The 21,052-nt window shown below is 41.7% G+C and overlaps 2 protein-coding genes across 7 annotated transcripts in view; both read right to left on the bottom strand.

Annotated features, from left to right (window-relative positions):
- Nucleotides 1-317: 317 nt before the first annotated feature.
- On the bottom strand, nt 318-7,710 carry RBM34 (RNA binding motif protein 34; the record flags this gene model as incomplete). The annotated part of the gene is made up of 10 exons (XM_082305461.1): nt 318-697; nt 1,438-1,556; nt 3,204-3,246; nt 3,344-3,407; nt 3,630-3,713; nt 4,198-4,241; nt 4,808-4,867; nt 5,461-5,680; nt 6,832-6,974; nt 7,477-7,710. The coding sequence occupies 10 exons, from the start codon at nt 7,708-7,710 to the stop codon at nt 359-361; spliced, it is 1,350 nt and encodes a 449-aa protein (XP_082161587.1). The 3' UTR covers nt 318-358.
- Nucleotides 7,711-10,905: 3,195 nt separating this feature from the next.
- Nucleotides 10,906-21,052, bottom strand: part of ARID4B (AT-rich interaction domain 4B) — a 95,377-nt gene continuing 85,230 nt past the window's right edge. For all 6 annotated transcript variants that reach the window (XM_082306502.1, XM_082306504.1, XM_082306506.1 and 3 more), the window contains 4 exons: nt 18,856-18,966; nt 15,910-16,125; nt 13,495-13,641; nt 10,906-12,677 (listed from right to left, as the gene is read on the bottom strand). In XM_082306502.1, coding sequence (XP_082162628.1) covers nt 12,547-12,677; nt 13,495-13,641; nt 15,910-16,125; nt 18,856-18,966 — 605 coding nt within the window. In that variant the 3' untranslated portion in view covers nt 10,906-12,546. The remainder of the gene's footprint in view (nt 12,678-13,494; nt 13,642-15,909; nt 16,126-18,855; nt 18,967-21,052) is intronic.

Below are 21,052 nucleotides of genomic sequence, written 5' to 3'. Positions count from 1 at the left end.
AGCCCCTGCCCCAGCGTCAGCTTTTCGTCACCCAAAAGACCCAAGTCTTGTGAACGGAAGCTTAACAAAAACACCTACCTAGGTGATGACTTGTAATCGCCACAGCCTCCGTCTGCGCGTGAGCCACAGCTCCAGAAGAGGGAAGGCAGCGACCCTCTGCGGCAAGGCCTGCGGCCTCGGCCGGGGCTGTGCTGCTGGAACGCAGCAAGGGAGGCCTGCAGCGCCTGTGCCGCGACGGGGGCGCGGGCGGGCACCTCCTGCCGCCTTCTCGGAGAAGCCAAAAACCCCAGAGTGAACACTACAAACGACCGCTGCTGTATTAGCAAACAAAATTTATGACCAAACGCTCCTGTATACATCAATCTTTATAACAATGACGAACACTTTTATACGTTTGATTTTTATCTGTTATCTGTTTTTTTGACTGTTTGTTTTTCCCAGCTTTATCTCTAGGAATAGTTTTTAGTCTTTTTGGTCTAGTGCTCTTCTTTAATGGGACTGCTTTTTCACCAACAAACGAACCACAAGAGCACCTCTTGTTTTTTAATGCGGCATGAACTCTGTCCTTAGAAGCACGAGACCGATCGGGGCTTTTCTGTGGTGCTTTCCACTTCTCTCCACAGTGCTTCACTCGTATCTTTCTTCCCATCAGAACAGAGTCGTTGAGTTTCAGAGCAAGATGTACAGCATCCGTATCCTACAAGAACAGACATTCAGTTTAAAAGCAGCATTACTTCCAATTGATTGCTTTCAAATAAATAGTTGCCTTTCTTTAATTTTTTTGTAAGCAAGAAGTGACAATAAAGAGCGCTCAAACTGCTCTGTTCATTGAACGACACAACATCTCTGCTCAGGAACATCAGCACGCCCACGTAGCCCACCCACCGAGGCACAGATACTTGAACAGGGGCTATAAAACAGCTTAGGCAAGACGTGAAAGACAGACGCAGGGAGATGAAGGAGAAACTGGGGAAAAAACATTGGGCTGCAGGAAATAAACAAAGGAAGACGAGGCTGGGAGACTGCCATGAGAAAGCGAGCTGTACTGAATCCAAAACAGAGCGCCAGTAAGCAAACCGGCTGCTGGAAAGAATTCCACTTGTATTTTGACATATAAAAAGTGGGAGAACACTGCAGTTACACTAAGCGAACTCATCTGTCCCTCTGTTAAGTCTTTCCCTTAAAGTTAATTTCTTTCACCCCAACGTTTTACAACTTTTCTTTGTACACAACTTAAAATAGTTTGCTTTGTGTCTGCTTCCACAGAACTGGTCTTCCAAGCTGCTTTTAACGTACACAACAATGCTACCATTTAATGTCATATACAAATCCAAAAAAATTACTGAAAGAAAAAAAAATTGAAAAGGCCACAAAGGCAAATCCCAATTCAGATTTTGAAGTATTCCCAGTGTCCTGAAGCACGCCATGCTTACGTACCTCAAAGAGAACGTAGCCGAAGCCTTTACCCAAGCCGGTCTTTCTGTCTCTCACAATTCGCACTGCTACTACATCTCCACAGACAGAAAAGTGGTCTCGCACAGCATCGTCACTGATGTCTGCAGGCAAGCACAATGAAACAGATGCCTCTTCAGTCAGACACACAGCTTTAGAAGCCTGGCCCAAATCCAAATATTTTATATTTACCAACTCAGGTACACAAACATATATATTTAAATATATATATTTTAATGTATAAATATATATAGGTACACAAATATCGGTGGTTCAGAAAAATACCAGCAAGTTAACAATGCAGACTTTATAAAGGGCTACTTACTTTGACAGTTACTGATTCTCTAGCTTTGAAGAGTACAACATAAATCACAAAGAACAAAGGCAAAGACCGAAATAAATTTTTCAAATAATTTCATTTATGGTTTGAACACAGTGGAAATGAAGATTCATACTACATTTTTGTAGCTCCTTCTTATGCCAGAATCTCTTTCTAAGAATTAATGCTGATGATAATGAGCTTGAGCTGGCAGTTCTTGAAGTCTCATGGCTCAGTCAGTGAGCATTAATTTTAGCTGACCAGGGGAGAAGGGATTTACAGTTTCCAACCACAGTTGCTATACGATTATTCTGATAAAGGCCAGATGTGTGAGGCTTTCTCAGTCTCATGCCTATGCAAACAGACAAGTGTGATGTACCAATACAAAAACAGAGGTTATTCTCTTTTCTGTATAGGTACGCTTCATGCTATGGTAAATACCTTTACATGGATACGATCTTATCTCTGCTAAGGGGAAGGTCTGAATTTAATAGTACAGGTTTAATTACAGCAATGGGACTTAGATGTGCTGAGAAAGGTTCAAGCTGCTGAAGTCATTTTCAGCACTGCAAATGTCCAAACTGTTTTTTCTACAGGATGCACAGAGGAACATACAGTACTAGACGCAAGCTCTACACAACAGGCATTAGTAATGTCACCACAATCAGATTTGTCACCTATCCAGATTTTCAGACAGCTCAAGTTTTAGGCTGAAGTCTAAAGCCTGTTTGTTTCAGCATTACTGTCGGCAGCGCGTGGTGCTGGCCCTGCGCCAGGCCGTGGGCACGGGGCACGCCTTCATCCTGCGCATTTACGCACCCACACCACCCCCAAGCGCGATGCCTGTCCCAAGGATCCTGACTCCATTAATACCCTCACGTGGACCACGCCTGATGGCGATCCCTTTGCCTACGCTCCAGTCTCCTCAGAAGCAGTTGAATATTCATCAAGCACTGACCTCAACTATACAGTAAGCACCGCCACAGGGGTAACAACCGATTGTCAATAGCTGCCTGGACAGTCGCTCACCCTGTGGCTCACAGACAGCATCAAAATGAGAAGCCATCACTGCGTGTCACTTGGAAGTAGTTCGCAAAACAGGTATCAACACGTGTTTAACAGTTTAGAAAGCTATGGCCTACGCAGTTTAGTCATCTTTCTTTAAAAAACACCAAGTGACAACAGTAACTAGAATTGCTTGCAGTTCTAGCTACAATAAAGAAAACAGTTACTCTGCAGAACTTGCCAGAAACTTAGAACCCCTTTAGTGTTTCAGTTAAAAAATAAAACTGCTATTTAAAAAATTAATTCCAGCAAAAGATACTTAGCTACCTAAACATGCTACCCTAAATATCAATTAAAAAAACCCCCTAATGTCAACATATTCCATAGATGTTAAGTAATGATGTATAACAATGCATTTTAGACTTACCATATGAGAGATTTCCCAAGAATACAGATCGTTTATTGTCATGCTAAAAAAAACAAGAGATACATGACTAAGTTATTTGGGGGTGGGGGGGAGGAGAGCCAAAACAGAAAAGGGGTTTTCTAGTCACACATCTTACTTACCGTACTGGTTTTCGATGCAATGTCAACTCTGATGTGAAATCCACTAGCAATTTCTGTTCCGTTTCTTTTGTAGCCGAAAGCAAAAAGTTTTAAAAATGAAATTAATAACTGTTACTTAATTAACAATGTTACTGCACAGCATTATTCCAAAAGGAATTTACTTTTAAGTGTGAGAACACATTTTATTCCGATTCAAGCAAAAGAGAGGAGGTCATTTAAATTGATCTTTTAACACTCCGTAAATCTACCTCTTCAACAGAGAATGAGGAACAAAACTGAGACTTACTCATTTAGAGCCTTAATGGCATCACATTCTTCCTTAAATACAACATAAGCATTAATGAACTTCGCATTAGGGTGCACCTTATGCCTGCAACATGAAAAAGACGCGTGTTGTTTAAATAACTCTGATGGTGTGCAGTGCACAAGCACTTCTTGTTAAACACATTTATACCTCCTCTTGTTTTGTGCACAGTAACAACGTAATTTCTCTTAAAGGTCAAGCTAGCCCCTTATGTCCAAGGGAGTCTCACTGTACATCTTATACAGCCTGTATATGCACCCTGATCAAACTTCCTCAACTCATAAATATATCCAAAGGAATTAAAGACTATTAGTGTCTTCCACCTTCCTAAAATATAGGAAATGCAACCTAAGATAATGCATTACTTACTAGAATACCAGGCACAATTATTTTTCACTTGTCAAGAAAACTTACATACACACAAAGGTAATTACAGAAGTCAAAGAAACACAATATTAAAAAATTAATATAGCCAAACAGGTAACAACCCACACTTTAAAATTATTTTTTACTTGAAAAATAAAGCACAAAATTCACAAGAGGAACCTACTTTATTGCTGCTAACTTTTTGGATAAGGTATCTTCTGCTGGAACCTTTAAGATAAAAAGAGCTTTAGTTAAGTGGGCCTAGGGTAAATTTATCTCAAATATTTAGTTTTGAAGACAAAAGAGGAATTCAAACAGGTGCCATTCCCACCCAAAGCAACGTGGCCAGTACAGTGAGCAAGTGATGTAACTGGCTATTCCTAGAGATGATCTAGAAAGACCTCAGAATTAGACAGCTTGCTTTGACTTCATCTGTTTTGTTTCTTGAGTTCAAAGACTGCTACCTGAAACTATTTTACAGAGTACACTGATTTACAATCCATCTGTCTTTGCTACTATGATTTAAAAACAGGCAAGTAATACCTTAGCTAAATGAGCGATAATAAAAGCATTCTTCTTACAGAGAAAATAAGAGCCCTGATAGTATCAACTGCTGCTACAGGAAGAATCAAATGTGATGAAAGATGCATCTGTGGTGCCTCTGTGGTAAAATCTCCAAGGATTCTTCTAACGGCAAAAAATACACATCCAAACCTGCTTCTGAACTAATGCACACTACCCTTTAAGATCAGAAACATAATTTTGTTATATAACATTAGAGGAAATAAACCTACCAAAGACCGGAATCGAATGGATTTTATTTGTCCATACTCTTTAAAAAGAGATTTCAGCGCCTAAACAGAAGATATTACAAATATTCAATATGGTTTTGCATCCTGGTAATAACAATTAATGTTGAATATTTATTAGTAAGATTGTTTTTACGCTATATTCATTTTACTTATACCAAGTCCATTAGAGGGCTACTAAAAATATGCAAGTAACCTGTAACTGTGCCTGTGTTTCTTGTGGCAGCTTCTAATTCTACAGATTGCCAAAACTGAATTCATACCCCTTACTATGGAAGAAAGTATAAATTTAACATATTTTATGCAGCAATCTGAAGCATTATTTGCATTCAAAATTAGAAGCAGTCTCTACCTTTGTAATTGCAGTTCTCATTTATTAACTCATTTTTCACTGAAAAAGAAACTAAACAATTCTACTAAAGAAAGAGCAACTGCATCCACTGCTGCAAAAAGCCTAACACCGGTAAAACAAAAGAGATTGCCTCTAATGGTTTCTGATAATGAGCGTTATTTCCTACCTTCCCAAAAAGCAGTTTTAGTCACAAACACATGTGACGTCTCAGCTGGAAACATCCCCTCAAAGTAAGGACTGTTGTAATTCTTTTCATTCATTTAGCTGACAGAATCCACTCACGTACCTGAACAGTACAGCTGACAGGCAAGTTTCCAACAAACACTGTTCTTCTGTCGACCGTTTCATCAGCCACCTTTTTTTTCTTTTGCTGTTTTACAGTAGTGCCTGTATCTGAATTAACAACACTTTTGGTGATGGCATGAGAAGCCCCTTTTTTTGGCTTTGCTTTGTTTTGAAACAGTTTTTGCTCCTCCTCTTCATCTGCCTGCTCCAAAGCGCTCTCTCTTATCAGAAAAAGACAAGCAAATTATAATTGATGAGGAAAAAAAACAGGGCTCTTGTGGTCAAAGAACTGAAGTCTCCAAGATAAATATTTTTTAACTTATATTTTACATTATGTTAAACATAAAATTTCAAACACTATTTGGCTTATTATGCATTAAACAAACATGTCTGACCATTCTGTAACATGGAAAACTACTTACTGTCCCCAGGACATTGCATTCACTATTCAGTAGGTGTAATAAAGAAAGAATTCAGAAGTAAATCATTTGATAACCTCTAAAATTGAAGGAGGGGGGAAAATTCATCTTCGCACGCTAGAACTAAGGAAAGATTTAATTCTTCCCAGTATCCAGGACACTCACAACAGACAATCCTTTGGGATCTACCCGTGCACTAACAGATCTCTATCTATCCAAACTTGCCATAATAGCGTGATATTATGATTACGATATAATATGATATATATATATACGATATATGATTACGATAAGCAGACATCAAGAAGCCTCTGGAAGGCTACAGACACCAAAACAGCAAACAAAAGTTTCACGAGCATGGAAGATGCAACAACACACAGTGTCAGAGAGAGGACGTGGTGTTAGCCTCGAGCCACAATCAAGCAAACTTCATTATGCAAACTTCACTGCACAGAGACCAGCTTCCTGCCTGCGCTTGACAGTGTTTCGGTTCAACCCTGCGTATTTACGGGAGTGGGCAGCATAACAGAGCAGTTCTGTGTCACAGCAGAGGGCAAGTGTGCTAAGGACAGCCAACTCTGCCTGGTGCCTTGCTGCTGCTGACACCGCCTCGGCTCCTCTGACGGCAGGTCTGCTGGATAAAGCCAGTTACAGTTAAAAAGCATCACCCCGTGCCAGAGAGAACTTTTTGTCTAAATCTACAGCCTCTAGACCTGTTAGCTCTCTAACAGGGGATGTGCACTTCATGGACTTAGAACTTCAAGAAGTTGGAAGTATTTACTGTCTTCTTGGGCAAACTACAGAAAATTTTCACAATCTTCTTAAAAATAATCTTCTTAAACACAGAGTTCAAGACGAATAGTAGAACTTCACTGTTTCACTGAACTCATAATCTTCTGATTGATCTAGATTTTTTTTTTTAATCTTACTATAAAAAGGTAGCATCTGCTCACCTGTTTGCCAAGTTTTTCTCTGCTGTTGAAAGCTCCTTCTTTCTGGCTTTCTTTGCTTTTATCGGAGGTTCTTGTATGGCAGGTGAGCTCTGGTCTTCTGACACTTTCTCCACTTCTTCTGTACGCTTTCTTTTCTTATTTTCCTTAAACAAACAAAAAAAAACACTTGAAAAAATAAAATTCTAGGAACGCCCTACCGTTACTTTATGTACTGTAATTTATTTGGAACGCCGCTAACTGAAGCCATCAGCCGCAAGAGGCGGCGCTCCCGACGCCCCGCTCCGCCCGGCCACCGGCGCGCCCACCGCAGCGGCCGCCCTCGCCCCGCCACCTCCCGCCCCGCGGGGATGCCCGGGGGGCCCGCACACCGCGGACAGCCGCCGCCGGCCTGGCGCTCCAGCCACGTACTGCTCAGCTCCTACGCGGACGCGCTCCCGGCTACCGGTGCCCCCTCGGGAAGCCGCCCGCCCGCCCACGACCGTTAATCGGCCCCTCTCGGCCGCGAACGCGGAGGCAGGAGGGAATCGCTCCGCCACCGCCGACACCGGGCAGCGGCCGGGCCCCTGGGGGCAGAGCACCCACCGCCCCACAGGCAGCGCCACCCGCGACGCCGCTAGGCCCGGAGCAGGCCGGCGCGGCACTTACCGCCGGCAGGGCCACCAGCACCGGCGGGGCGGCGGCGCTGAAGAGGCGGGCAAGCGGGGCGGCGGGGGCCGCCCCCGGCCAGAGGCTGTCCGACACCTGTCCCACCACGTACCCCTCCGCCCGGTCCCCCCGCCGGGCCGCACCCTCCCGCCCGGCGATCGAGCTCCCCCCCGCCGCCGCCGCCGCCGGGTGCTGCGGGCCCCGCGCCCCGGCGCCCCTGCGGCGGGCCCTCATGGCTGCTCACGGGGTGAGGCGGGGAGCGATCGGGGGCGCGTCACTTCCGGCGCGCGGGAACCGAGCGGGCGGCCCCGCTGAGGGAGGGAGGGAGGGAGGGCGGGGGGCGGCGCGGCGGGACGGGGCCCGGGGCGGGGTCGGCGTCGGCGTCGTAGCGCTCCGCGCCGCTCCCTCTTCAGCCGCTCGCCGAAAAGCTGCCCCCGCCCCGCGGCCCGGCACCCGCGCGGCGGCACCCGCGGCCGGGGCGGCGGGGTGCGCGCTTGTGCCAGCCGCGGGGTTGCCGCGGAGTGCCCGTGCCGCTCTGCTGCGGCGCGATAGCGGTGCGGGAACGTAACCCACCCGCTGCGCTCCTCTGGGGGGAAACGTCGTGTGGTACCGTGTCTCATTTGTTTGCCGAGACCCTCAGCTCCGCCCGAGAAGGGAGACGGAACGGATTCCGCGGTTACGTCTGTCCTCTCACGTTGTTTCTACTTAAAATCGCTTACGTGGTTCCGAGTGCCGCCAGTGGTTAAAAAGCAACGTTGCTGTTGTCTACGGGAAGAGTAACTCTTTGCCCCGTGTTCCTGTGGAAATACTTCTCACAGCATCCTTTCTTTTTTGTCTATCTTCATGATCGCTATCAGGATAAAGTTTAAAAAAACCCAACCGCCCAAGCCCGCAGGTAAAGCCCGTGCACGATGTCCTCGTTAAACGGAAACCGTCGGGCAGGCCGGCCTGTGCCGGGCTGCCGCGGGACGGCACCGGAGCCCGGGGAGGAGGCCTTCCTCCGGCCGCCTCGCTAAGGCGCGCGGCTGCCAAGGCGGGCGACCTCGCGCCAAGCGCGTCGGCAGAAAGCATCCGTCAGCCCCTTTTGAAGTAGCTCGCCTTGAGACAAACCCGGGAAAGGATTAGAAAATGCAAAGTGGCGGGGGGGGGGTGTGTGTAAAGACCACCCAAAACCAAATGGTTTCCATGAGCTGTTGGTCTGAAACAGGCTGGGCGTGCGTTACACACAAAACCGGGTTACAGACAGAGCCAGAGGCAGTCACGCAGCTCTTGCTTACGCAGTCTTATTAGACCACCAGAGAGAGCATCCCAAGGCATCGCTTGGGCAGTCGGCTTCCTTCTGGATTGTTTCATCTGTACCAAGGATTTTTCTGATGAAAAATCCCTGAAACCCAGTGTTTCTCGGGGCACTCGAGGACTGTAGCCTGGGGGGCAGGAAAAGGAGGAGCCAGTCGTACCTCTTCGCCCCAGCTCCGCTCTGTAGCCAGCAGAGGCAAGTGCTCTGGATCATCTTGCTGCTGCGGCTACACGGATAGGACTGGGTAACTGATCCAACTGGAAAAGACACTTTTTTGTTAGGTTAATTCTCAAACAGATAATTTTCCAACCCAAGCCACAGTGCAGCTGATGTGTAAGGAAGTTTGATCTGTTACTTACTCTCTGAAATTAGGCACCTAATTGGGATCTCCTTTCAGAGCTGCCTGTCCCAAATGTGATTTTAAATGTTAGATGATAATTGGAAAGGGATAGGAAATTACCAGGCACTTAAAGGCTGAAGCAAATACGAACAGCTCTTCTGTTGTAACGTTTTATGCATTTTTTTGAACTGCCAGCGTTAGCAGTTTTGTTGGCGCCCATGTCCAGCTGAAGGCAAGACAAGTAATCCAGCTATGGAATAAAGGTAAAGCGTTAGTTATGACGCATGCACCAGGCATCCCCTGTCTGGCCGCCTGGATGCCGGGAAAGGCAGGACTCTCATTGATGGGGTCAGCCCAAGAGAATACTCGCTCGTGGGTGAGCGAGCGGCTGTGTGGTGCTTAGCTGCCGACTGGGGCTAAACCACAACAATCTACACTCTCAGCTATTCTCAACGCGATCATGAGTCACGCAAACCTGATTCTGTCGCTCAGCCAAGGTGTAAAGCATAAAGGAGGGGTAGTTTGTCTCACTTTGCCTTTCAGGTCATGGTCCGAGCAGGCACTCGAGAGCATGGCCACAGCCCAGCAACCACTGCTAGTGGGAAACTTTCTTAGCTGTACGCACAGTGTGCACGCCAAGCAGGGAGCACACCCACGTTTAAAGCTGCATTACAACATGTAACCTGAAAAGAAGCTCAGGTTTGACTCACAGGAACATGGGATAAAACTGCCTGCCTCGCAGCTTGCCAAAGGCACCTTCCTTTGTAGCCACTGGGACACAAGGAACCATTTACAGACACACTTCACGGAAGAGGTGCAATATAAAACATCCAGAACAGATTTTTGACTAGTCATTAAACTGCATGAGAAGTACAACAAAAATTAAATAATCTCTGTATTAAAGAACAGCAAAAATCCTGTTTATGCAAAAACTCAGTTTGGGAGTGGGGAGGTGACTAACAATCCCTGTTTTAAACAAGTAAACAAATCCTCTCACAGAACATGAGAGTCAACAATTGTCAACATCAAAGCAAAAATGCTGGCACTACAACTGAGAGCTGATCAAGAGCTAGTACTGAGTGGAGAGCTGAATTTGCTCTTGCTTGCCTAGATGTAGTTCCCTATTAAATCAACACCAGTTATGCCTACTGAGACCAAAGGGCAGAACTGAACTATTACGACTCTAATTCTGCTAAACTTAAACATATGTAAATATCCTCTGAGTAGCCCCACTGAAATCATTACAATGACTCCTGTCAGTCTCAGATCACTGGTCGTTATTAACACAGTCAATGGTTCCAAAGCTTATCATCGTTTGTTGTTTATCAGTCTCATTAGTAATCTACCATTTTGCAGGTGTAACAGTATTTTGGACAACTGAACTACAGCCAGACACGATGTTAGCAGATAACACTAAAAGTTGTATCCCAGTTTCACTTCCACTGAATCTGAACTTGAGGCAGTCGACATTAGAAGTCAGAAAATATCTGTGGGAGCTCGCTTGTACATTGTCAAACTACCTGGATTAACGTGAATCAAAATTCATCTTTATTTCAACCGGTGCTGCCTTAATGATGTTAATGGGCCAAGCTCTCCCATTCTGCTGAAAAAGAGGACGAATTTGAATTAATGGCTAAGAGTAAAATTAGGCCAATGTACCTGCTCTAGCTTATCTTTATATGCCTATTACACCATATCAAAGACCGTTTGCTAAACTGATTCTGCAGCTTGATGTCACTTTAATGAACACACTATGGTTGCTTAATTAAACTGTTAGAAACAAAATCAGGGATTCACAAACTATGGCATTTTATTTCAGAGGCCTTTGCTTACATTTGTACAATATATTACATAATTCTCCATTTTCTGCAGAACCTAATATATATTTTATAGCTTTTTTCTATAAGCTTTTCCTTCAATGTTTGTCAACAAATTTTTACAGTCCTGTACAATTCTGAATACTTTGAAACCATTTTCAATAAAATCAGTTAACCTTAAGCACACACTACGAAGACTGAAAATGCTTTTCTTAGAAAAGTCAAATGTAAAGGATTCTGACACTCTAGCATCTACAAACAAAATGCTTTGAATTCTTACATGTTGTATTGCCAGAAAACAAAGAAAAACATGCCAGCCCCTATTTCCCCAGGCAAAAGAAGTACACAGAACTACAATTAAAACAGTAAAACAATCTGTACAATAAAGTACTGTGTATTAACAGTGCCAGGTATTAAATAGCTTGAATGAACACTTCCGCAATATACAAATGTCTTACAAAGGTATATAATTAACAGGAGAGAGCTTGGGATCCATACAACATAAAATCAATACAAGTGAAAACAGTTTGAAGTTGGTTTTGGAATTTGTACAAGGCATTTTAAAAAAATTAAATGTCTACCACTCAGCTAGCTATTTATTTTAAAAACAACTACCCTTTTGTGGCAGTGTTCATATCAGCAACCACAAATTATAACCTCGCACCTTACTCCGTCTTGAAGTCCTCTCCTTGAAGCTCGTAATAAAATAAGCATTACAAATGAAATATTTGTTGCTTTAAGGGAAAAGAAACATTTACAAGAAAACACAAAAATATAACTGTTATAATCCATTATGAATAAATATACACTTTAAACTGGCTAAATACAATCTTTATACATTAAGATTTAATACAGTTTGTTAGCCATTTTCTTCCTTTTTCATAATGTATTTTATCAAAATTAAAAAAAAAAATACTGTTTTATAGAAAAATGGCAAAGTACAGTAGTTTCATTCCAATTAATGGGTTCTTAAAACCCAGAGTAACCTATTTAAGCCTAATTCAAACCTGTAAACATTAGTCAGTCTTTTTTTGTTTTTTAAAGGAATCCTCGTATTTGGTTATCAGGACTGATGTCAAACATCCTACTAACTGCAGGTTTTGAATTGAATACATGTGCTTGACGTATACAATTAAAGCCACTATAAGGTGACTTAGCAGTTAAAAAACAATTAGCTTGTACAAATGAAAATAGGTTCAATATTTGTCATAAATAAATGGAAAAATATCAAATGTTCCAGCTTTAACAAAATACCAGGGAATACAGTAAGCCTTACCACATTTATTTAGATCAACCCAACAACTATATGCTTATTGTACTGTCTCTACAGGCAGTGAACAGCCTCCATTTGCCACAGTGGAAGGCCTTTGAGTCACTAGACTTACAATTCCCAGACAAGTTGGAAACAATTATTGCTTGAGGAAAAGCAGTTTGTTGTACTTTTTCTTTGTAAAAGTGCACTTAAGTGCAAAGTTAGCTTGTCAAGAAACAACTTTAAATACAAAATAGTGCTTGTCTGAATTTTGTGCCACTGTGCAGTATAAAAAAAAAAAAAAAAAAAAAAAGAGTGGCCCTCAGCAGCCATTAAGTGCAAAGTGCTTTGGCAAGTCCTGCTGTCACCTGCACTCAACTGACATTCCGTTCTGTGATGAACTTGACATAGATGGTTCTGCTAAAGTTAACATAACTGCAGCCGTAATGGAACTAGAGGAAGGTGATGAGGAGGAAGATGATGTAGTAGCAGCACCTGCACAGGAAGAGGAAAACACAGGTTATAAAAATTTACAAATTAAGCAATAAAAATGTTTTCCCATTCAACAACAAGCATTGGTATATACTGACTCCAGCAACTAATGCCTAGTAATTAAAAAGAAAGACAGCATGGCATGGCCCCTTGCAGCCCTGGTTCATTGACCACCCAGATCGCGGGGCCCAGCCAGAGGATGCCAGAGCTCATTCCTGACCTGCAAGCAGAGTCTACTGTGGCATTTCAGTCTTTCTTCTTACACTCAGTGAACTCTTAAATGTGCACATAAACAAGACATGGAGAAAATAATCCTTTTACGGCTGCTAGAAGCAGGCATACTAGAACATTCCCTACTGCAACAGGTAAAGCAGCTTCAGGGAAGTGAGAAATTTAATTGATGGTCTCCCTTAAACTCATAACATAGATCACTTAGCCTAAGAGGAAAGCACTAACTAGATACACAAGCAATACTATAGTAAATTATTGTGTAACTTGAAGAGAAGTTATGTTATTAATAACCTTAGATACCTTGTTCACTGCTTAGAAAAGTTTATTTTTCTGTATAAAGTAGTTCTGCCTAAACAGAATTAAATAGATTGCATGCCTTTTTAATGTTTTTCCCCTTATATAGTCACTGGATATCTGAACCGTACCTTCTAAAGATCATAAGATAACTGTATACAGTGTTTTTAGAAAAACAAACGAAACCACATTCCTAATGGCACACATCTGCCTAAAAATTATTCAGTTCTTGTTAACATCTTAATAACATGACATGCAATTTAAGAAAAAGTAGAACTTAGGTCCCAGCACTTACTTTCCCGCTCTTTTTTCTTTAAGCGCTTTCTTCTTCGGTCAATGGAAGCCACCTCAGATTTCAAGGACAGGTAATGTTTCCTGATTTCCTGCAGTTTTTCTTGGAGAACTGTTATGCGCTCGGCGCTAGTCAAATTTTCCAAGTCAGCTGCAAGTTAAACAATCTCTGTTAATTATTGTATTGCGGCATTTCCAAAGAAGTGGGAAGTACTCAAATCTTAGTGATGTGCTTTGAGGCAGCAGACAGCAAAGCCAAGAAACACAGCAACAGCAGCTGCTGTTTATTATCACAAACTTTGTTCATTTTTTATTATTTTTTAAAAGATACCACCATGGATACACTCTTTTTTTAAGAAAGTGGGAGAGGAAGAAAATGCATGCATTCCCCTCCCCACAGGAAGAAAAAGGAAAAAAAAAAATCAAATTAAGACAACTGCTGAAAACATAGGAGCCAAAACCAGCTTTGAGCCTGTTGTTCTGAGTCCTTGCTAGAGCTCAGTTTGGCCTAATACACCAGGAAGGTCAGTCTTGCCTGACTTGTCTTGGTTGTTACAAAACAAGCAGGTTACAACAGGAATGTGAATAGCTATGGGGTGGTTCTAATAGAGTCCGTGGCATATGGGCCATAAGGTGTAACTATACAGGACCTCCTCGTTGGCATCCTAACACGGGGATGTCGATGGAGACGGCCAGCAGAGGAGCTGCCCCTCTGGCTGTTTCCAGCTGGGAGCTCTCCACAGCGCGGCACACGGGGGCACAGGCAGGAGGAACTCTCTCGGTTCAGCCCCTTTCAGCCACAGGTAAGCCACACGGGAGAAACTCCATTCGAAGACATTAAAGAATCATTTAAACTACCGTGGGGCACAGAATGCAGTTCATCAACCTACAATGAACGTAGCACCAAAGGACCAAAAGCCACAACTATATTAGGCTGCGGGAAGATGAGGAAAGCTCAGAGATACTGCAAGTGTCTTAGACCTTTGCAACAGCAGGATACGTGTTAAATAGCACTCCAAAGTCCAAATTCTGCCAAGCAAATATAGAACGTGTGATGTAGCCAAGGTAGAAAGGAAGGAAGGAGCAAAAGCTCTTTAAATGTGTTGCACAGGAAACCTGCCCAGTGAATCTCAGCAGGGCGGTCAGTAACAATAAAGACCTATTACATGACACAGTCCTGAAGAGCAGCAGAATGTAACTGAACTGTGAAGAAGTACTAGGAGAAAATTACTTTTAAACTGGAGTAACGCCGAGATTCAGGCCTGAAGAGAAAAAAAATTCAGGGTCAGATTCTCTCACCACAGAAACAGCTGCCTTAAGCGGAGAATTCTCTGGGCATAAAAGAACACTGCTGGCAAAAAAAAAAATAAAAAAAATCAGCACATGTGCCTGCAGAGTGTGCTGTGCCAGCTCTTTCCTGTTCCCACCTTACACGAGGAACAGCTGCCTTCACACGGCCTGGGACAGAGCGCAGAAAAGCGCAACAGCATAATGCTCTGAAAACTTCAGAAACTTGACATACACTAAGGTCATCTGTGAATACTGAATGAGATACTATGGATTACTTTAAGAAGTAACTTAAATCAGTCACACCACACAGTTTCAATTTGACCTTTAAAAGCAAAGAGAAAGCAACTCATGCAATGCTATACATCCATGGTCGGTACTAAGGCCAACAATTTATTGCTGACTAGGCAATTAAATACCCAGATGCTGTAAGAGAGAGAGGGCTAAACATAGCAAGTTTTTATTTTTAAATAATTACTTTGAATTCTTTGCTTACTGTTATATTGAGGAAGAAGGCTTCAATCACCTAACATTTTATCTTACTTCCTTTTTCTCCCCGCTGCAATAGCATACACACACACACAGAGGCAATTAAGAAGCTACATTAATATCGAGGCATTAATAAGCTACTGAACTGTTTTTCAGAAAGGCAAATGCATGATCCTGTCAACACTGCTCACCCCTCTGACCGACAACAACACACTGAAAGTTCTTATTCCTAAAGTAAACATGTCCTGGTTCACTAAGGCAAAATGGAAGGGGAAGAAGTTACAAATCAATCATGTAAGTCTCTGAACAATAACTAGAGGATGAGGAGTAAAACAGCAAGAAAATATCAACACAAGAAGCACATGAAGCACATATAGTGGATAACATTCATGCCAGAATGACAGGCCTGCACAGGATGGCAAGAACAGCAAGCCAGTGCAGGAGCCATATCTAAAAACAGTATTGGAAGAGTGCAATATAGGTAGTTTCCTGCACTGCAGGATAAATCGGGATTTATCACAAAATTAAGCAAACTGAGGATGGAATAATTTTAGGGGAAAAAACCAAAATACACAAAATTCAAAAAGCCTTCTTATACTATACTGCAAGACCACACTAGGCATGTTTTGAAGAAAATACTTACACATTTGAAAACTCCATTTGTAAACTTTGGGCAGACGATTATTTTGTTCTTTGAGATCAGACTCCTTCTCTCCATTTTTCCCACATTTTCCCGGAGATTGTGTTCTTGCAGGTGATTTGGTTTGGTGAGATTTCATGCCAGTAGAAACCGATTTTGCTGACTGAGACTTGGACACACTTTCACCAGCAGATAGTTCTTCACTGTCACTGCTGTTTGCTGAAGAAATAAAAAGGTATACTGTTACAAAACAAGGCAAACTTCTTACCCAAACCGAAGCTTATCAGAAGCTACCCCTGTGCTGATTTTCAAAGAACAGGAGTTTATTTGACCAAAATCTTTTTCCTCTGAAATGATATAATCCATCCCAGTATAGAAGCTTGGCACACAGCTCTTCGCATCACTAGTGCCTAAAGACAGGACCACAAGGCACGTATGTAATGGGGCCCTTCTAATTCTGGCATGCTGTGAAAGGGAAACCTTGCACTGTAAACACTGTCCCGTTAGTTGCTGTGCAGGCAGATTCATAGCTATCATGTGGACCTATGGGAACCAAACAGAGCTAGAGGGTGGATAAAAGTACCAGACTGTGGCTCCACAACCCATCCCGAATACTGGTAAGTATATTACTGAAAGTGTGTGTGCAAGAACGTAAGGGGGTGGGGTAGGGACACACTTCTAAGATTCTGGAATACAATCCAACTGCTCAAGGTCCATATAGGGAAGGTGCACTCTACTCTGAACAGTTCAAGACAGCATCACACTTGTTGCTTTAGAACCATATACACAAAAAAATGGCCTACGTTAGAAAAAAAGGCAAGTAAGCAGTCAATGTAGGTGCAAAAATTATCCATCTATTTCTGCTTATGGGGCTATACTTTTTCTAAAACAGTTAGCAAGACTGATTGTTATGTCCTATCTCCTGTTTATCTTCTTTTAATACTAATTTCTAATACAGTATTCGATATATACAAACCTCTATCCTGTTTTAGAGGTACTAGTTACAGACAAGCTTTTCAATGCACTCCTAGGACATGTGTAGCAGAAATGAGAGTAAACAACTGGCCTTTTTCTTAGCCTTATGTCACCTTTATTTATTTTGGGTTTTCTGTGCTAAAATGACTAACAAGAATCTGAATTTGCGTGACATCATCTACAAAAATCCTCAGACATGATGATCAAATTCTTTAATTCCAGAAAAACATCTTCAGCTTACCCAAAATAGAAGAACTTCACCTCACACTGAAATAGCTTTAACTATAAAGCAAGAGGCTGAACCAAATGCAGTTTTCTAATCAAACCACCCAAGAGAGAGTAACAAAATCATCTGTCTAAAAGACATGATTTATGAGCAATGATTGAAACGATGAAACTTGTTTAGCATTACAAAAATAAAACTGGGGCGGAAGCAGGGGCAAGAGGTTATAATTCAAGAGAAGTCTAGTGAAGCACTGGAATAAAATGCCTAGGGAAGCTGCAGAATCTCCATCATTAGAGTTGTTTTCAAAAACATGTTCAATTAATATTTATCAAGAGAAACTTACGCCTCAGTTGTACCTGCCCTAGGTGTTGACAAAATGAACCCTGAAATTCTCTTTTGCTTCTGGTCTTTATGATCTGGTGATCTACACTGGAGAAACCGAACACCAAGATACATGCGGTATGAAAGAACTCTGCCGGCTGCAGAGCTGCTGTTGTCTGCTGGCTTAATGCAAAGGCAAGAGTTGAGGCTGCTACAAAAGCAGCTTTAACTGGTATACCTGAATTTTGCAAAAAGCATTTTTTGCTCACTACTGACTCCACATTTTATCTATTTATTGCCCTTATAACACAGAGCAGTGCCTGAAGTCTAATAAAAAGAGTGCATACACACCAAGGACTGTACACGGTAGAAGAAACAGTTCTAGCTTTGAAGTGCTTGCATCCTGAACAAAGACACAGGTTGAGAAAAAGGGATAAATTCACCAAATCAAGGGAACAATGGCAAGGCTAAAAATGGTGTATCAGTTCTGCAAATCCAGTTTGTTTTGTTACTTTAATTCCTGGGGTGAGGAAAGGAATAAGGATTATGGAAGGAGGAGATTAGCGAAATGGAATGAAAAAGGATGAGAGAATGTGAAGAGATCAATGAACATGAAGGACGGGTGGGGTGAAAGCAAATACCAGACCAGAAAGTACAGACTTTTACTAAAAGCTGTTAAAAGAAAGAAAAGGGGGTGGGGGCGAGGAAGAGAGAGGGAAAAGGCATAGCATATGCTTTCTATCCTTGCTTTAACTGTGTTTTTTACAGCTATCCTTCTGGCTTCACTCTCCAGCTGAATGTTCCCTGGTACTTTTCATTAACAGTGAGATGAGGCAGTAATTGATCTTGCTGTCTCCTGAACGTGTGTGCATATGTCTCTCTAATACACCTCTGCTTTTATTAAGCGTCTCTTCCCCAGTACTGTGATTTCTATTCCAATTAGCTTCTATAAGTACAAGAAAGCTGCAAAAGCTGCATTATTTACTGACAATGTAACAGATGATACAGGAAGAAAATAGAGCCTGTATTTTTCTGGAATTATTCTCATATTTGCTACTGGAAGATATATTAACCTATAAAAAACTCATCTTGCAGAAAATACAAAGTATCATTTCATCCAGCTATCATGCCACAGAGATTCTTGTCCCAATTCTACCAAGTGTGAAATACTCGCTCTTCTTAGTCTTCCTGAATTACACGCTATTAAGGACCTCTTAGAAATAGGCCCAGAAATAACACAAGACATTTAAAAACACTCTGGCATTCAGCAAGAGTACTTTCTTCATTTAAACAGTATTAAGAATTCCCTGACGAGAACACTTCGTCCTAATACATCTTTTATTTCCAGACTTCATCTCCTACAATTGTTCAAACAAATGACACAGTACTTTCACGCATTTCATTTCACACTGAGCTGCTGCACTTACTAGTTTTACTCTTCTTTTTGTTGTTCACAGATGTTTTGTGGCTTCTTTTCTGCTTTTTTGAGGAGCTGCCTCCTCCCTGAGCATCTTTAAGTCTTTTTTGGCCTGTACAGACTATAATTGAAGGAGAAAAAAAAAAAAAAACAAAACAGAAATTAAATAAATACTTGCACTTCTGTGTGTTTTTCTCAAAGTCTCAAAAAAAACCACTTCAGAGCTTAAGTTCGTAGACAATAATGCGACTGTTCCTGCCTATCCTTAACACAACTCAGCTTTCTACTTATATTGACAAGAGGAGGTGAAGGAGGATGGAAGGCAGACAAAGTTTGTTGGTTAGAGTGCACATGTAAGATGACTGCAAGTAACTTTCCCGTATGCATCATCAGAATTGCTCTTGAACCACATGGATTGTTATTTTTTTAATATTGGGTCCTGATTTCAGCTGGGATAGAGTTAATTTTCTTTCTAGTACCTGGTACAGTACCGTGTTCTGGATTTAGGATGAGGCTAATGTTGATAACATACTGATGTTTTAGTTGTTGCTAAGCAGTCATGGTCTTTTCAGCTTCTCATACTGGCCTGCCAATGAGAAGGCTGGAGGTGCACAAGAAGCTGGGAGGGGGCACAGCTAGGGCAGCTGACCCAGACTGGCCAAGGGGCTGTTCCAGACCCTATGACATCATGCTCAGCATATAAACTGCGGGGGGAGTTGGCTGGGGCAGGGCCGCTGCTTGGGGACTGGCTGGGCACCAGTCAATCGGCAGTGAGCAATTGTTTTTCATTTGCATCACTTGTCTTTCTTGGGTTTTATTTCTCTCTCTTTTTGTTGTTTTCCTTTTCATTACAATTTATTATTATATTATTATAATATTATTTTATTTCAATAATTAAACTGTTCTTATCTCAACCCATGAGTGTTCTCACTTTTACTCTTCTGATTCTTTCCCCCATCCCACCAGGGGCACGTGTGTGTGTGTGTCTGAGCGAGCAGCTATGCGGTGCTTAGTTGCCGGCTGGGGCTAAACCACAACATACTGTAAATTAAATAAGTATACATTTATTTGAAAAACTTATCAAAAACTACTGGAACTGAAAAATGTTCAAAAAAGCCTGTCGCACTTGGAAGCTGTGAGAAAAATTGGAACTATCACTTGTGATCAGTAATTAATTGAAAATATTTTTTTAAATCTTAGATAACGTTAAAAAAACAAGGCAACAAAAAAAGAAGGCAAACAAAAAAAAACAAAAGGAAAAAGTCTACTGGTACTTGTGACTACAAGGGGAAAAAGTATAAAAGGAAGATAAAGGAATTCTAGTACACCTGTTAAAAGAGGAAATTTTAGGAGTTGTTCAAATGTTGTTCCACAACCACCTAACTTACAGATTAAAAATTACTCCTGTAACAAAGCCATTTAAATTAAGAAACCCAATTTTTTGAAACAGGCAGCATGCTGACAAAATCAGTTGAAGTCTAATGCATGTAAAAGTAATATTGTGCATTAGTGTACAACTTTTTTCATGTGGCAATGATTTCCTTTTATATAAAAAAGCAAACAAATTAAGTTCTAAACCTACATAGCTATAATTAACAAAGGAATACAGGCGTATTTATTGAGGGCTACATATTCAGCTCTTCCAAACTCCCTCCTTTGTTTAAGGAAACACATTTTGTTGCATTCTTTCAAAAGAACAATTCAAAAAGAATGATAAGGTAACACATCTTAAGGGCATTTTGAGACAGTTCAGTTAATTATTAACTGGAACCTGTTGAGATGAAGAAACCATTTCTGTCATCTCAGGATCATATTCAGACATGTATTTTTTTTTTCCTTTGTATTAAAAAATTTTTAGGCACTTTAACACAGTGAAAGTAGCTGTACTTTTGATAGAACTGTAAAAGAGCCAGTGACTTTCACAAAAAAGCTTTTGTATCCAGCCTTGCAAACAGTTAAAAAGCAGGCAACAGTACACTGACATCACATGCACAAGTGTTGGCAGTGTTTATTATCCCCTATTCTCTAGTGGTCTCAGGATAGGAACTTCAATCTGCAAAATCACATCTGAAAGCGAAACACAGCTAATGAGGTCAATGTTTGTTATCAGCTTGACTTGTATTTTTTTAAAACATTAATTTCACAAGATACAAGTTAGAAATAGTTGCCTAAGCATGCAATAATTGGCACTTTCTCCCCCCAAATAA

The sequence above is a fragment of the Platalea leucorodia genome, assembly GCF_965183815.1.
Source record: "Platalea leucorodia genome assembly, chromosome: 3".
NCBI classification, from domain to species: domain Eukaryota; kingdom Metazoa; phylum Chordata; class Aves; order Pelecaniformes; family Threskiornithidae; genus Platalea; species Platalea leucorodia.
The sequence above is the reverse complement of the archived record's forward strand: the minus strand, read 5'-3'. Positions and strand labels throughout refer to the sequence as shown.